Source organism: Plasmodium malariae (genome assembly GCF_900090045.1).
Source record: "Plasmodium malariae genome assembly, chromosome: 13".
Taxonomy (NCBI): domain Eukaryota; phylum Apicomplexa; class Aconoidasida; order Haemosporida; family Plasmodiidae; genus Plasmodium; species Plasmodium malariae.
The window spans coordinates 1,828,751-1,846,930 of record NC_041787.1 but is presented as its reverse complement, the minus strand read 5'-3'; the positions used below and the strand labels follow the sequence as shown (position 1 = coordinate 1,846,930).

The 18,180-nt window shown below is 26.5% G+C and overlaps 5 protein-coding genes across 5 annotated transcripts; 1 reads left to right on the top strand and 4 right to left on the bottom strand.

The window, feature by feature from the left end:
* Positions 1 to 333: 333 nt before the first annotated feature.
* PmUG01_13045200 (conserved Plasmodium protein, unknown function) lies at positions 334 to 2,584 on the bottom strand (the record flags this gene model as incomplete). The annotated part of the gene is given in 5 exon segments (XM_029007448.1): positions 334 to 675; positions 689 to 1,346; positions 1,804 to 1,897; positions 2,144 to 2,211; positions 2,541 to 2,584. The coding sequence occupies 5 exon segments, from the start codon at positions 2,582 to 2,584 to the stop codon at positions 334 to 336; spliced, it is 1,206 nt and encodes a 401-aa protein (XP_028863837.1).
* A 2,918-nt stretch (positions 2,585 to 5,502) lies between these two features.
* Positions 5,503 to 6,373, bottom strand: PmUG01_13045100 (conserved Plasmodium protein, unknown function; the record flags this gene model as incomplete). The annotated part of the gene is made up of 3 exons (XM_029007447.1): positions 5,503 to 5,541; positions 5,795 to 5,870; positions 6,264 to 6,373. The coding sequence occupies 3 exons, from the start codon at positions 6,371 to 6,373 to the stop codon at positions 5,503 to 5,505; spliced, it is 225 nt and encodes a 74-aa protein (XP_028863836.1).
* A 1,505-nt stretch (positions 6,374 to 7,878) lies between these two features.
* PmUG01_13045000 (30S ribosomal protein S9, putative) lies at positions 7,879 to 9,765 on the bottom strand (the record flags this gene model as incomplete). Its single annotated transcript, XM_029007446.1, has 1 exon — positions 7,879 to 9,765. One exon carries the CDS (start codon positions 9,763 to 9,765, stop codon positions 7,879 to 7,881), a length of 1,887 nt encoding a protein of 628 aa, XP_028863835.1.
* Positions 9,766 to 11,336: 1,571 nt separating this feature from the next.
* SufC (ABC transporter I family member 1, putative) lies at positions 11,337 to 12,419 on the bottom strand (the record flags this gene model as incomplete). The annotated part of the gene is made up of 1 exon (XM_029007445.1): positions 11,337 to 12,419. The coding sequence occupies one exon, from the start codon at positions 12,417 to 12,419 to the stop codon at positions 11,337 to 11,339; it is 1,083 nt and encodes a 360-aa protein (XP_028863834.1).
* Positions 12,420 to 14,642: 2,223 nt separating this feature from the next.
* On the top strand, positions 14,643 to 17,904 carry PmUG01_13044800 (conserved Plasmodium protein, unknown function; the record flags this gene model as incomplete). Its single annotated transcript, XM_029007444.1, has 2 exons — positions 14,643 to 16,660; positions 17,052 to 17,904. The coding sequence occupies 2 exons, from the start codon at positions 14,643 to 14,645 to the stop codon at positions 17,902 to 17,904; spliced, it is 2,871 nt and encodes a 956-aa protein (XP_028863833.1).
* Between the last annotated feature and the right edge of the window lie 276 nt (positions 17,905 to 18,180).

The window sequence follows — 18,180 nt, the reverse complement described above, 5'->3', positions numbered from 1 at the left end:
TATTTATAAGTGATTATTTTGTAGCTATTCATTTTACCGGTTTCATCTGTGTGCACATTCTGTAACGCACCTTTTTTTGTTCTGTTCTCGCTACGATTAAATTGGTTATCATGTATCACTTCGGTCAATGCTTACCTTTTCGTTGTTATAAAATAGTATGTATACGTGTACGTATATACATATATTCAGATGTACGTTTGCTCATGCTAAAGAAGTCCAATATATGTTTGAAGCTTTTTAAGTTAGTATTAAAGTTATATAGAGAAAGATAAATTCTTTTACAATGTCGACATTTGACTTAGATTTGACTGAGTGAGGGTATCATTTGACACTTTACTTTTTAGTTTTTTGAGTTTTTAAAATATTCTTTTTAACCTTCTTGTCATCCCCTTTGTCATCCTTTTTGTCATCCCGTTTATCAACCTTCTTATCGTCCCGTTTGTCAATCTTCTTATCGTCCTTTTTATCGTCCTTTTTATCCTCCTTCTTGTCCTTCTTATTATCCTTCTTTTCCTTTTTATCCTTATCGTCCTTCTTTTCATCTTTTTTTGGCTTATCCTTTTTGTCTTTATTTTTATCCTTATCCTCCTCCTTTTCGTCCTTTTTGTCCTCTTTTTTTAACTTATCTTTTTTACTCTTTTCATCATTTTTTTCCTTCTCTTTACTTTTTTCTTTTTTTTTTTTCATTTTCTTTTTTGTTCTTATCTGTCTTTTCATCAATTTTATCCTTTTCATTTTTTCCAATTTTTTTTATAACTACTTTATCGTTTTTAGCTTTTTCTCTTTTATCATCATTTTTATTTTTTTCACTTTTTCCACCTTTATCTCCATTTTTATTTTCCTTTTTCAGTTTATTTTTTCCTTTTTCTTCTTTTTTTTCCTTTTCGTTTTTATTTATTTTTCCGTTCTTTTTTGTTTTTTCTTCTTTTTTTTTTTTGTCATTTTTTCCATCCCCCTTTTGTTTATTTATTACATCCTCTTTTTTTTTTGAGGCAATAAGATATTTTTTTGTTTTTTGTTTACCTAATGGTAAATTTTTATTCTTTAGTTCCACAATTTTTTTCTTCTTATCTATGCTTTTATTTATTGTTTTCTTTTTTAAAATAGAATTAACCGCTTTTTTATTTTTTAATGTTTGTGTATTTAATTTTTTGTAATCTAAGCTAGCTCCTTTAATTACTCGGTTCATCGAGATGTTTGACCTCTGCTTAGCAAACTGTACTTTGGCTGGTGTTAGTTTGTTCTTTTTTTTAATTATTTTAGACGCTGCATTCAACTTTTTTTGTTTTTTCATTTCGTTTAGTTTTTCGACATCTTTAGAATAATTCTCTATAAATTGTGGTAAGCTAAAAATAAACAAACAAACAAACGAAAAAAAATAAAAATAAAATAAAATAATAATGTTTTCACTCGAAATAGACTCAATGTTTACTATTTTTAAATTTTACTCCCTGCCTATATACTATGTGCTATATATGATATATTCTTTTTTTGCCTATTCCTTTCATGCTATTAATTTTATTTTTATTTTTTCTCCTCATTGCGAACACTTCTTCGTACATCGCTATGCTGTGCAATTTGACTTCCTCTTGTTATTACTATTTATGCCACTATTATTTTATTTATTTATTTTTTTTTTTTTTTTTTTTTTCATGTTACGCTTCTATATGCTACTACATGCCAGGCTACATTTGTTATGCTACCTTATACTTGACTATTTTCTGCTTGACTAGGTTATATACAACTACGTTTTATTTGACTAGACTATATTTATTTGTAAAAAAAAAAAAAAATAAATTGAACCAATTAGCTATGCTATTATTCCACAAATTTTTCATAGTATTTATCGGGTATTTCGTTATTTTCTTTTTTTCGGCGAGTTTCCAATTTATTCTTCCTGAATTGAAGATTTATGGGTGCATAAATAAATATATATAAATACGTACAAAAAATATATATATATATATATATATATATATATATATATATATATATATATATATATGCATATATTTGTATGTGTGTGTGTATGCATATATAAGGATTATATTCCACATTATGATAATGTCTCTTTCACTTTTCTCGATTCTTCCACTTTTTAATTTTTTTTTTTTTTTTTTTTGTGTTGTCATAATATATGTACCATATAGTAACTGTTGTTCATAACCATACAAAAACAATTTTTTTTTGTCTTTTTCATCAAAGTGTATTCTACAATTGAAGAAAAAATAGAACAATTTTGAAAATAAAACAACCATTGCTACTTCTGTCGTAACTGCTGTTGCAACTGCTGTTGCAACTGCTTTTGCTTTTAATTTTGCTTTTAATTTTTTTTTTTTTTTTTTTTTTTTTTTTTTGCTATCGTTGCTTTCGTATTTTTATAAACTAATGCACAATATAATTTATTCATTTATAGTAGTTTAAAAATGTTGAAAAAAAGGAATATATTCTATTCCCCTAAGTTTTTGCATCATTTTTTGTTATTTGTTTTATCATTTGCGTCATTTTTCTCTTTAACACTACTCTCATTCTTATATCACCTTTGATCATCCATATTCTTATTACTTTCAGATGCTTTACTCATTTTGCGTAAAACAAATTTTTATATTTTATTTGCTTTTTAAATATGCGATAGTAATGTGAGCAAGGTGTGTGTGATGTCTACCTGCCTGCATACATACATGCATACATACATGCATACATACATGCATACATACATGCATACATACATACATGCATACGTACATACATGCATACGTACGTACATGCATACATATGTATGTATATTTCTATGTAGTAATATACAATTCTTAGGGGAAAAACACAAAACCAATATTTGAAGGGGGGATAAAATAAGTCAAAGGGAAGTTATGACCGCTCGATTTATGAAAAGCTTGACGATGGTATACTTATATTTTGGCTTTTTTCCTTTTTCGTCCCTATTTTATTCCCCTTTTTCTTTTCTTATTTACTTTTTTATTGCTTTTCTTCTTTTCTTATTTACGTTTTTCTTTTTTCCTTTTTTTTTTCCTTTTTTTTTTTCCTTTTTTTTTCCTTTTTTTTTCCTTTTTTTTTCCTTTTTCCTGTTCTTTTTTTTACTTTCCTCTTTTTCTCTCTTTAATTTTTTATTATAACTCTTATGTGTGCTGCTTTTTGTAGTTAACTTCTTTTTTATTTTATATTCCTTGGAAAATGTATGTTTTTATATTTTGTCAAAAAAAAAGTTATACAGAAATGTATTACTCGTTCAGCAAATATAAAAGAAGAATATTCCATGTGTATATAATATATATATATATTTTTTTTTTTAAGGAATAATTTGAAAAAATGAAATAAAATAGGACAAAAATATTGTATAGTGAGTCTTAAGATACACATATGTATATACGTATACATATATATATGAATATATACGTATGTGCACATGTAAACACGGTGGGCTTATACTTCGTATCTTCTGTGCAAGTAACTTACACAAAGTTATTCATATATTTTCCTTTTTTTTTCTTTTTTTTTTTTTCCCTAGCTTTTAGTATAGAATGTAATGTAATTCAGAGTTTTAATTTGAAGTCAGTTCATTAAATGAAAGCTAAGGTAAATATTTAATATGTTGATATATATATATTTTTTTTAATGTATTATTTTTCTTTTTCTTATTCCTTTTCTTCTTTTTTTTTTTTTCATTTTTTTGCAAAGTATTTATATTTGTTAATGCCACCATTGTCTTCTTTCTTCCCTTATATATATATATATATATATATATTTTTTTTTTTTTTTTTTTTGGTGATATGTCTTATTTTAAAGGAAGGTTCGTTACGCCCATTTTCTTCTGCTTCATTTTGCTTCGTATGCGTATTTATTCATTTGCGTATTTACTCATTTGCGTATTTGTTCAATTGCATAATTATTCATTTGCGTATTTACTCATTTGCGTATTTACTCATTTGCGTATTTGTTCATTTGCATAATTATTCATTTGCGTATTTGTTCATTTGCATAATTATTCATTTGCGTATTTATTCATTTACACATTTACTCATTTACACATTTAGTCATTTGCGTATTTGTTCATCTACACATTTATTTTTCCTTTTCACTGTATCTCTCCACTACCATTTTCGCACATTTTCGATTTAAAAATTTTTTTGGAGTTAATACAAACATTTTTCCCAAGAAAAGACAAAAAATAATAATAAAGATAAAAATGGTTCATCTCATTACTTATGTATTATTCTCCACATATTTGCTATAAAATGTTTTTTCCTTTTCAGAATATAGACCAAAGGGCATAGCACAAAATAAGTTTTACATGATCATGTTCAGGTTTTTTGTTTACTACAATATTTATGCGAGTTAATGCGACTTGACATAAATAAAGCCAGCAAGCAAATTTTGGATATCATAAATGACAAAAATATATATTAACATATAGCGAACATGTATGTAAACATATAATACACATATATATACACACATATATATACACACATATATATACACACATATATATATACACATATATATACACATATATATACACATATATATACACACACATATATATACACACATATATATACACACATATATATACACACATATATATCACACATATATATACACACATATATATACACACATATATATACACACATATATATACACACATATATATATACACATATATATATACACATATATACATGTTCTGATTTATCTTTTTTTTTTTTTTTTTTTTTTCCTCATATACGTTGGAATAGTATGTAAAGATATGCATTATGTTTATTAATAATTCGTAACTACAAAAGGGGCTGTACTTAGAGGTTTATATCCATTTATTTGTTGAAGCGTTTATCCACCTGTGCTTATGCCCATATATGTTACTCCAAATTAGGACTTGTTCATATTTTTACTCATTCATTTTGCTTTATACACATATATAAGAAATGCATATGTTATATACTTATGTACGTGTACATATATATGTACGTGTACATATATATGTATATATACATATATTGTGTCATCCCTACCACATTTGAATTGTGCTTTCTCGTTTTTTCTGAGTTCTACCACTTTAAGGCTATTTACACGAAAAGTTTTACGTTCTGTCTGTTCATAAACTTTTCCCACCAACTCTTTTTTTTTTTTTTTTTTTTCATTTCATTTTTTTTATTTTATTTCAATATATATTATTTTTTTTTTTTATTTTATTTCAATATATATTATTTTTTTTTTTTATTTTATTTCAATATATATTATTTTTTTTTTTATTTTATTTCAATATATATTATTTTTTTTATTATTTTATTTCAATATATATTATTTTTTTTTTATTTTTATTTCCTTCTTTTGCCTTTGTATCTTCGTGTATCTACGTACATATGCACATATAAATACAAATATACAATATGTACTTTATTTTATTTATTGTCTGCGGCATTGTTTGCTCTTTCTGCTCCAACTCGCTTCTAATTTATTATGTATACACCTTTGTATTTACTACTTAACTTTTTTGGACATTTTATGTACTTTGGATCCCTAAAAATGTACAAAAAAAAAAAAAATGGAGAAAAATAGGGAAAATAAATGAAAAAATATTTTCAATCATTTTTTATTATTTGCCTTATAATATTCAGCATAATGTAGATTTTCCTATTTTGTAAAGATTTAATTTATCATATATATGTACACACATATATATATATATATATATATATATATACATATATAGTTACATATGTACTGTGCTTATTTGTAAGCGTATATTCATATGACGAGTCGCCCATTTTACCTTTTTATTATCATAGGATTTACAAAAACAGTATAGGTATGTTATAAGACTCACAAAAACAAATAGAAAAATGCACCTGACAGATAGTTACACAAATATTAAAAAAAAAAAAAAGAAAATTATCAGTAGAATAATAACAATAATAATAATAAAATATATATGTATATACATGAACAACTGATGGTATTATAAATAATGCAGTTCTGTAAAGTATTAAAAATGTGTTCTTGTAGGCTGATTGTTACATATGCCTGAGCATATATAACCTCATTTAAAAAGTACATGCACACGCACTCGCTTGTAACGTGCGAACTATTAATATTCAGTGCATTCATAATATGCTTATGTTAAAATAAAGAAGGTATACTCTCATAGTTTATATATACATAAATGTGTATGTATATGCACGCAGAAATACGCTCTTTATGATGTGCATAAATGGGGCATGTAATTCTTTTCATTAATTTACATAAAAAAAAAGGTAAAAGGATCATTTAATTGCTCTGACAAATTTGACAAGTTAAATTTTCCACCCTTTTTCTTTAGTATTTTATCAAAATAAGATTTTAAAAATTCCATTTTTTCAAGCAAATATTCTTTATAATCAGCAATTTTTAGTATATCCCTAAGAAAAATTGATATTCGATTGATTTTTTAAAATATGAATAGCAATTCAGCATTTGTTTTGTTGTTATCTCCTCCTTTTCACTTTTTCACTTGCTCTTACGTTTGCGCTATATCGTTAATGTGTATTTATGTATTTATGTATGTATGTACGTATGTATGTATGTACGCATGTATGTATGTACGTATGTATGTATGTACGCATGTATGTACGCATGTATGTATTTACGTATGTATGTATTTACGTATGCATGTACATATGTATGTATTTCTCTTTGCGTGTCGAGCTTATTTGCTTTTTTGCAAAGTGGTAGTAACAGAAACAGAAAAAAAAATTTTAATATTGAAGCGTTCATGAAATTTGCGCAAAGTATAATTTCAAAATATTAGTTACTATAACGATTCTTTTATTTCTTTTTTTTTTCTTTCCTTTTTTTTTTTATTTATTTCTTTTTTTTTTTTTTTTTCTTTTTTTTTTTTTTTTTTTTTTTTTTTTTTTTCTTTTTTTTTTTTTTTTTTTTTTTTTTTTTATTAATTTTTTTTCTTTTTTTTATTTATTTCTTTTCCTTTTTTTGGTTAAATAAAAATGATAGGTATACCGGAGCACTTGCATTTATGTGTGTACACGTAAGTTGTGTATGGTTAAGTGTGCCTGTTACATTTGAGGGAAAAGTAACTGTGCACTGACACATATATATATAATAATTTTATTTCAGTAAGAGTGCTAAACATTCGTAGCTGTTTCACCATATTATTAATTCCCATGTATTCCTACCTTTTGGTGTATTAATAAACTTATATCATTGGATGGGTATACGCATATTCATATAATTTCACTTCTGTTGGAAAAAACTGTTTCATATGTTATATGCGTGTACATATATATATATATCTATGTGTACATTAAAAAAAAAAAATAAAAATAAAAAATTGCATGTATTAAAGAATACTTTAAAAATATGACCACTTATAAATAAAAATTTGGGTAAAAATTTGAGAAAAAAATGAGAGAAAAATGAGAGAAAAATGAGAGAAAAATGGGAGAAAAATGAGAAAAAAATGAGAAAAAAATGAGAAAAAAATGAGAAAAAAATGAGAAAAAAATGAGAAAAAAATGAGAAAAAAATGAGAAAAAAATGAGAAAAAAATGAGAAAAAAATGAGAAAAAACTTGTGTGAAGAAGCTTATAAATATAAAACATTTTCGTGCAAACATATTTGCGCGTTGTTTGATTTTTCCATGCACTATTTTTATATGTGCACATACCTTTACGCGCCCGTATGTTATGTGTATATTTACTCGTACGCCCAAGACCTCCAAACTGAGGTATACAAAACATGTGCATGTTTGCGCACGGGTGGGCGTGAAATTTTTGATAAACATAATGGGTACAGAACGGAATTAATATGCGTTATTCCCATCCGCTTTTCCATTTCCCATTTCGATTTTCTACTCCTAATTTATCTCTTACTGTACTGCTTCTTCTTTCGAGCTTTCTTGAGCCCGTACTTTTTCCGCTCAACTTTTCTACTGTCAACGGTCATAAACTTAAAGGAGCGGAAGTACGGTTTAATTTTTAAGGAGAAATTATACGTGATATATTTAACTAGAGCATGAAATATTGCTACACTCTGTCCTGATAAACCTCCCCCTTCGACTTTTGCTACTACATTAAAATACCTGTGCATACATAAATGTAACAAGGGACTGAATATTTTATTTAAATTAAAAATTTGATACTGCAAATACTGATATCCATCCCTGTTATTTATTATTAAATTATTATTTCCTTTTTGTAAGAAAACCATAGCTACAGCTCTTTTTTTTTTTCCCGAAAAAATTAATTTTTCCTTATGAGTTTTTCTATTTTGATCAAATGCAAATTTAGCAATTCCTCCATTATCAAACATGTATTCATATTCTTCCTTAATGTCACATAATAAATTATATAAATCACTTGACATGTACTTGTTCATAATATCCTGATCAGTAGGTTTAATTATACTAGCCATATTTTCTATTTTATCCATTACAGATATTTTTTTTTTATTTTGTTTTTCATTTTCGTTTATAAAATTGCTCAACGTTTGGCTCTTTATACCTTCTTCCTTGTTGTAGTTTATTTTTCCCTTATGGATGGACGGGAAAATAGTCTTCCCCCTTTCCTCCTCCTGCTCCGAATCATTTCTTTCATCATCGCCCATTACTTTGTCATCATCGTCCATTACTTTGTCATCATCGTCTCTATCATCGTTTTCATCGTCATATTCATCTTCATCTTCATCTTCTCTTCTTTGTATGGCTTCGTTTTGGTCCTCCCCCGGTTTCCGACCCAAGTAGCCCTCAAACCTTTCCTTATTTTTATTGACCAAATCACACACCACTTGATAAAAATATTTTTTTAATTCAATGTTATAACTCTTGTCTGAAGGGACGTCTACTTGTATTTCTTGTATGTATTGATAATTCAAATACTTGGTTATCCTATCAAACTCATTTTTATTATGTATATTGTATATGTCAAAACGGAATTTGCTTATATTATTTACATAATTTTCCATATAATTACCCTCATCAAAAATGGTATCTTCATAATTTAATTTAATATGTTTTTGTCTTTTATCATATTTTAATAATTCTTCATCACAACTACTTATTTTTTGTATATATTCTACTTCTTTTTCATTTATTAAATCTTTTGTTAAATCTACTATTTTGTCAAAATCTTCTTTACTTTTTATATAATCAGTTACATCATCGTTTTTCGCTTTTTCATCTTTTAAATCAATGTCTTTAGTCTGTTCAGATTTTTTTTTTTTTTCCTTCATCATCTTCTTCTTTTGCTTCTTCCCCCCTTTTGTTGTTGTAACATCTTCTTCTATATTTTTTGGTTGTAATTTTTCTTTTGCTTTTTTTCGTAATTCTTCTATTTCTTCTTCAGTAAATACTTTTTTTGCTTTCTTCTTAACATTTGATAATGCCCCATCTTTATCTTTTTTTTTTTTAAAGAGAGAAAATTTTTCTTTCTCATGTTTATAATTAATATGTTTATTAAGGGAACTACCACTTGTTAAGAAGAATAATTTTCCAATTTCGAACTTTTTACCTATCCTACGTCTAAATAATCTGTATCTCCTGTTTCCTTCCTTTCGCTTTTTTAATGTATTTCTTGTCCTCAGTTCATTCAAATACGCTATTTTTGCTGTATTACTACCATTATTAAAGCATTTTAAATTGCTTACCCCTTTACATTCTGCCTTAACAATTCTTTTGCTATATATATGATAAAATAATATACATATGAAAATAAATGTAGTTATAATCTTATTTACATGCCTTAAAAACATATTTTATTTTTTTTTTTTCCCTCTACTGTTTCGTACCTTTCTCATGGCCATTTATATGGTACTACATTATATTGTACTGTAGTACGCTGTACTGTAGTACGCTGTGCTGTAGTATGCTGTACTGTATTGCATTATACTGTACTGCAGTATACTGTATAGTATTGTATTATACTGTACTGCAGTATACTGTATAGTATTGCATTATACTGTACTGCAGTATACTGTATAGTATTGCATTATACTGTACTGCAGTATACTGTACTGTATTACATTTTATTGTATTAAACTATATTATATTTTATTTTCTGTTCAATGCTATAATTGACTACAGAGCGTTGTGTTATTTGCTTCCTACCGCCACTTATCAGTGCTTATAACTTAACTGCTTTTCACGTACTAGTCATTTATTGCTCCTATTTCCTTTTTCCTGTACTTGTTCCCAGTGATAAAAAAAAAAAAATTTCTTATTCTTTTTTCAATACTTTGCACGTCAACAAAAATAAAATGCTAAAGTGGTATAATTTTTTTTTTAAAAAAAAAAGAAAAAGAAAAAGGAAGTTAAAATAACAATATTGCTCCAATTGTATAAAACACAATTCATAGATTAAGAACGAAGAGATATAATTATAAAAAGATATGCTATCAGATTTTCATGTTGTCGCAATTTAAGGATACTAAAAGTATGCCTTCATACAAGTGGAAAAAAGCAACGTTATATGTTCCTCTTCCATATGTTTGTATTTGTATAAGTTGTGTGTAAGTGTAAAAAATGAGCTAGCTTATTTAATTTTTTTTTTTTTTTTTTTTTTTAAAAGAAATTTTTATGACATGTTCAGATTTTCCCGTAAAATATTAGTAAATATTATGCACAATTCATTTTTAAAGGGGGAGGGAGATCCAATTAAAAGTAAAAAATGTATATGTATGTATATTTACCCATATATGTGTTTATATATACATATGTGGGTATATATATTTGTGTGTTTGTACACACGTACGTGTGTTTATATTTGTGTTAATATTAACCCCAAGTTACTGTTCTCAAACGGGAAACAATTTATGGAACAAAAAAATGGTTTTAAGACAAAAAAGGAATTGTAAGAAATTATTAAAATATAAAAATTTTGTACAAATCAGAGTCATACGAGTCAAAAAAAAAAAAAAAAAAAAAAAAAAAAAGCAAATTATACTTAATTTATTACCAAATGGTTTGAAATAAAGAAACGTCATACCCACAGTAATACACGTGGCACAGTCACCCACGATAATTCGCTTATAACACACACATATTGCGTATACATGTATGTAGAGATAAAAAGTTAAATAAAACTGTCTACTACAATGTAGTATTACTCCGAAAAAGGAATACAGCACTCAATTTAAAATTATGGTACATATATATTATTATCCTTTTCAAAAAATATTGTTTATGTAAGGACGAATTTAAAAAAAAAAAAAATTCTTAAACAATGTGGATAAAACAATGTGGATAAAACAATGTGGATAAAACAATGTAGGAGTTAAAAATACTACTAAATAATATATATTCCTGACGGAATTAGTGTTACATGCTAATCCTTAACAAATTGAGAATAACCTTTGGACTCTACTTTATCAACTATAGAATAATCTCCAGTTTCTATAATTTTCCCTTGGTGCATAATATGAATAAAATTCGGTTTTAGTAATTCCAGCAATTTCTTATAGTGAGTTACAATTAAAAAGGAGTTATTCTGATTTGAAAAATTTGTGATAACATTAGATGTTAATTTGAAAGAGTCTACATCTAAACCTGAATCCGTTTCATCTAGAATACAAAAAGATGGTTTTAAAATTAGCATTTGTAAAATTTCATTCCTTTTTTTTTCACCACCACTAAAACCATAATTAACAGGTCTATCTAAAAATTCCGATGTTAATCCAACCTTTTTTATTTCTTCAATCATTAAAAGATCAAATTCAGATGCACTTATTTCTGACTCATTTCTATGTTTCCTATGGCTATTTAATGCAGCACGTAAAAATTCATTATTTTTTACCATTGGCAATTCTATAGGGTATTGAAAAGCTAAAAAGATACCACATAATGATCTAACATTTACTGCTAATGTATTTAAATCTAATCCTTTAAATTTCATATTCCCATCTGTCACTTTATAATATGGATGACCAGCTATTACCTTAGTAAGTGTTGACTTTCCTGAACCATTTCTTCCCATAATAGCATGTTTTTCACCTAAATAAATACTTAAATTTATTCCCTTCAGTATTTCCTTTCCTCCTTCTATTTCTATTGCATGCAAATTATTTATTTCTATTAATGGCATTTTTTCATTCCACTCAGGTGACTGAGTAATAATTTTTGTTTCATCTTCTAAATTTTTTAATAAAGCCAATCTATTATTATCCATGTTGGAATTTTCCATGTTTACGCTATTTCTTCTATGCATATTTCTGTTCTTTATTTTATTTATTACAAAAAAATGCTCCATTCGCTTTTCCCCATTTTGTCTTTTTTCTAATTTGTACAAACTACTTTTCCTATTTTTTAGTAACACATTATTTCTTGCCCTTTCCAAAAAATGTATGCACGTGGTCATGTGAAAGTGCGCTATCACGCCGTAGGCGATGGTTATCCAGCCTATTACTCGCATGTTTACCGCTCCTCGTGGGTATTGCATGCAAATGGGGATATGTATCCCTATTTTGTCTTCCTCTTCCTCGTCTTTTTCTTATTTCTTCTTTCTCGTCCTCTTCCTTTTTCCTCACTAATTTGCCTAATACTTCTCAAGAGTACCACTTTTTAATGATGCCCCAAATTTTGTTCATTCATGTGTTTCTTTCTTTTGCTGTAACCTTAACATGGTCATCTTCGCTAATTTTTATTTCTCGTCCCCTATCAATGCCTGAACTTTGGTCATAACGAAACGTCAAAATTTTTCCAAAGTGGCAGCAATAAATATCTTCCCTTACGTACATACACAAATACATGCATATACATCTATATATATATGCATAGATGTAAATATTTGTATGTATATATCTGTATGTATGTATATATTTGTATGTATATATATATATATAAGTATATATTTATATGTATATATTTATATGTATATATTTATATGTATATATTTATATGTATATATTATATGTATATATTTATATGTATATATTTATATGTATATATTTATATGTATATATTATATGTATATATTTATATGTATATATATATTATATATGTATATATTTATATGTATATATTTATATGTATATATTTATATGCATATATTTATGTGTATATATTTATATGCATAAATTGTGCCAGATTACAAAAGGGAACTTTATTTTTTTCTTTTCAATAATGTGCGAAAAACAGTTTTAAAACTATTATACATAAAAAAAAAAAAAAAAAAAAAAATAGCTATAACCTTGGCAAAGGCATGAGAAAAGATACGTAAGTATATATAGGGTAATATGGAACTCCCCTTTCATACGAATAAAGGATAAGCTTAAAAAAAAAAAATGTGCAGATGTGTAGCTTCGTTAATTTGGGGTTAGCTACCCTAATGACTATATGAAAGGGGGTGTACTTTTACATTTTCTTCTATAAGCAAGAAATTTTCCTCGCAAAAACGCTTTTAATATAACATTTTGTTCTTACACATATACATATATATATATATATATATATATATACAAATATATATATAAATTTGAACAATTTGTAATTTGGTTAAAAAGGAAATACATTCTTTGTTGTAGTAGAACAGATTTATATATTTATTTATTTATTTTATTTTATTCTTTTTTCTTCCAAAAAATCTGTTACACAATATTTTGTTGTACGTTGCAAAGTACTTATTTTAAAAATTTTTTATGATCATAAATCCTCATTTTGTTCTACTATTATTATTATGTATCTTCTGATAATGTTTCGCTTACATATTTTCCCTTCGTATTGTTATATACAATGTAACACCTCATTTTAATTAACGTAATAAAAGTTGGGTCATTACTTATTTAAGCACTTTTGCATGGCAGCCCTTACTAGATGTTTGATGTGTATACCTGTTCTACCTTTTTTTTTGTTTCGCTTTGTTTTGTTCTGTATTTGTTATGGCTTTTTTTGTTCTATATTTTTTGTTTCGTTTTGTTTTTATTTTTGTTCCTTTCAATTTGGTGTTTGTCTGAGTAAATGTTTTGCTAAGAGGAGGACGTGATAAGTAATGCAAACCAACGCAGATTTCAAAGTAGTATATATTATTTTTCCTACTACTAAGGAAATAAAATTTTTATTGGAAACTTCACTAGTTTACGTTATATTAATCGAAACAATATCATTTTAGGAAAATGCTATTTTAACAATATCCATACCGAGGAAAATTAAACAGACGTTTACAAAATAATATTCTGTACATGGTCAGAAAAAAAAAACAAAGATTAAATGATACAATTAAGTATAATTGGGAAAAGGCATAAAAATAAGAACTATGATATGATAGTTCTTTTATTTTATAAAGGGCATAAAGGTACCATAAGAATGCAGAAAAAGCCAATTTAAAAGAGATTAAATAGCTCTACACTGGAAAAAAGGGAAAAAAGAAAAAAAAGAAAAAAAAGGAAAAAAAGGAAAAAAAGGAAAAAAAGGGGAAAAAGAAAAAAAAGAAAAAAAAGAACAAAAAGAAAAAAAGAAAAAAAAGAACAAAAAGAAAAAAAGAAAAAAAAGGATAAAAAGAACAAAAAGAACAAAAAGAAAAAAAAGAACAAAAAGAAAAAAAGAAAAAAAAGAACAAAAAGAAAAAAAGAAAAAAAAGGATAAAAAGAACAAAAAGAACAAAAAGGATAAAAAGAACAAGAAGAACCAAACCACACTTATGGACAATGCAGCGAAGGAGGTATATGAACAGGTTACTCAAGCTGAGGACGCAGAAGGCCATGTTACATTTTACGCATTCCTTGATAAATTAACCAAGTTAGGCGAGTTGTTTAAACATAAAAAGGAGGGCAGTTTCTTTATAAATGAAATTAAAATGCAAGAAAAGCGCAACGTTCTTAACTCAAATGATTATATTAACAACGTGCACACAAATTTTAAAGGACAGTTTTGTGATGGATGTCCTAATGACAGAGAAAAAAAAAAAAATTTTGCAAACTGTCTTAGTAATTCCCCGAAAAATGTTACATGCACAGATCAGGAAATATCCACAATAGCTAGCTATTTGGGAATTAAAGGCAATAAAAAAAAAAAAATGAAAATGGAAAATTTGACAGAACTGAACAAAATAAAGAATCACAAAATACATTTTAAATGTGCTGCTACAAAGAATGAAATGCATGTTATTAATGCACATACGAAATTAATAGGTCAAGGGAGTGCAGTTAGGCCAATTTGTGGGAAAATAAAAATTTTAAAAAGAAAAAAAAAAATAAATGAGCGTGGGGATTGGGATGAAAGTGAAAGTGAAAGTGAAAGTGATAATGAGAATGACAATGAGAGTGAGAGTGAAAATAAACATGTTCATGCAGAGAAAAATGCGGATATGAATTATTTCCCTGAATGCAAACACATTATGCAAAATACTCTTTACTCACGCAATAATGTCCTACCCGACATTATGACTTCAATTTCTTCACCTTGCGTTAGTGAGGAACGAGATCTCATAAGAGCTACTTATGATAAAAAAAAAATAAAAGGCAAAAATGAAAACATATATAGGAAAAATGTAAAAGACAGACAAATGTTCGATAAGGGCAACATGAAGAATAAACATAGTGTTGGTGAAGACAACGCGTGCAGAATAAACATAAATATGTCAGAAAAAAAAAAAAAAAAAAATTCTGACCATATTCATAATATACCTAGAGCTCATAGCGATTTGATGTATTATTCCAGTGCAAGCGAAAAGAATGTAACTTCAGGCAGTCACGAGGAATTTACGGAGGAAAAAATAAATAAGCGTTGCATAATAAAAGACATCGATGAGGGTGTTATAAATGATTACCGAGATAAAAATAGGGATAAATATAAATATAAATATAAATTTAACGTTAAAGATAGAGATACAGATAAGGACAAAACGAACAAGAAAGACCTTCTATCAAACATAGAAGTAAAAGGGGAATTTACAAATAAGAGGAAGGTAACAATTAATAATGCACTAGTTCTTATTAAACCGTCGAAAAAGAATTCATCAAGCACGTTAATGAATAATGAGCCATTCAGAAATTTTACGAAAGATTTATTACATACAACACAGGAGGGGTTAAGAAATAGGATAACTAGAAATTCAAAACAAAAAATAAATTATGTATATTTAAATGAAAAGAAAATTATAGACAATATATCAGAGAAGGAAATTAGATTAAACAAATCCAAGAAATATTTTTTAACAAGATTATTAGAAGGACAATTGTTGAAAAAAATTATAAAATATAATTACAAAGGGAATATAATAAGAAAACGTTCAACCCACAAAAGTATGACTAATAAGAACAATTTAAATAACAGTAGGAAGGAAGAAAAAAACAAAAAAAAAAAAAGAAAAAAATTTAAGTATGAAATTAATTCTAATATTATTCAAAATAGGAAGGATCCATACTGTCGTTTGTCTTTGCTTCTAAGTAGTGCAAATAAAAATGCAGTGAGTGAAGGTAAAATTCGTTCTAGTATGTATAAAGATGTGTATACGAATTACCATATTTTTCCAGAAAAAAAAAAATGTACTCTGGATCATATTCACCATAGTATACATCTAGACAACCAAATGAAAAACTATATCAATGAACAAATAAAATATTTTGGAAAAAACATGAGAAAAGAAAATATAGAAAAAATTTATTGTCATATTATGAAAAATTTAGAAAATGAATCCCCATCTCCCACTCATGCAGGGTATAATCATATGATGATGCGTTCTTAAAAAAAAGAAAAGAAACTAAAGTGCTGTTGGGTGCAACTCAGTTGTAGCTTAAATATTCAGCACATAGGAGGCACCTACATACAAATATATGCATACATATGCTCATACATATATATATGTATGAGCATATGTATGCAAATTACCTTTGACAACTGGTTCTCGTGTACCTTAACATTTACGCTGCACACTCTGTCATCTGATAATCACTGAGGATTGCCATATTCCACACAGAATTAATTTCTTTTTTTCATTTCATTTTATACTATTTCTTTTCGCTTTATTATTATTATTATTATTATTATTATTATTTTATTTTTTATTTTATTTTTTTTTTTTTTTACGAACCATTTTTCCAATTCACAGAGATCGAATCTGGTGCAAAGGAGCTCGAAAAAATGATGACTGTGCAAGATATAAACCACATCCAGTAGCATCAATACAACATGATGCAGATGAAGAGATGATGCATGTGAAAATCCCTGCCAGTGAAATCAAGCAGTACATAAAAAAAATGTACATGAACGATCAAATAAATAATAAAGATAAGACAAAAATATGGGATGTTGTCAATTTTGATACGATAAAAGGAGGGGATTACACCTTCAGAGCTGATGAGACGACCAATGATGCAACAAGAGAAGCAAACGAAACAGCTGAAAAGGAAAAAGAGGAAAACTTGTACTACAGATTGATAAAAAAAAATAAATTAATAAATCAGCTGGAAATTCTAAAACAAGGCGAAAAAAAAAAAAAAATAAAAAATAATAATAATAATGGTAACAATAATGGTAATAATAGTAATAATAATGATAACGATAATAATGGTAACAACAATGGTAATAATAATAATTATAGTTCAAATAATTGTAGTGCTAACAATATGACTAATTTTTCGCAAATATATGAATATTTAATACAGCACAAAAATATACTAAAAAAAAAATTAGCCATTGAAAAGAAAAAAAATAAAAAGGAATTTTTTAAAGAATTACAAGCGATAGAAACAAAAATGAAAATTTTCGTTAATAATTTTCAAGAAATTATCAAACAGAAAGAGAGGAAAGATGAGGAAACAAATATTTCTTTTGACAAAAGTACAAAATATGAAATGGGAAGAAACTCTCATGTACATACTCTTCTGGCAATTTTAGACGAAGTCATAATCCTATTAAATAATAATTTTATGCATAATAAACAAAAAAAATTTCGTCATTAAAACTTTCTATACTAGAAGAACAGTACATCCATACTGGTGTATCATCCGGGAAAAATAAAGCAAAATGTTGCATATTATTTAGTGTACCTGCTGCACATTTGTTATCAGAAAAAAAAAAAAAAAGGAAGTAACGGAGAAAAAAAAAAATAAATAAATAAACAAAACAAGCTCCTTTGTTTAGTCTCGATGAGTACGAACGAAAAATCCGTCATGTTGCATATGGTAGTTTCTTTTTTTTTTTTTTTTTTTTTTTGTAATGTAGACTTTTTTTCGTTC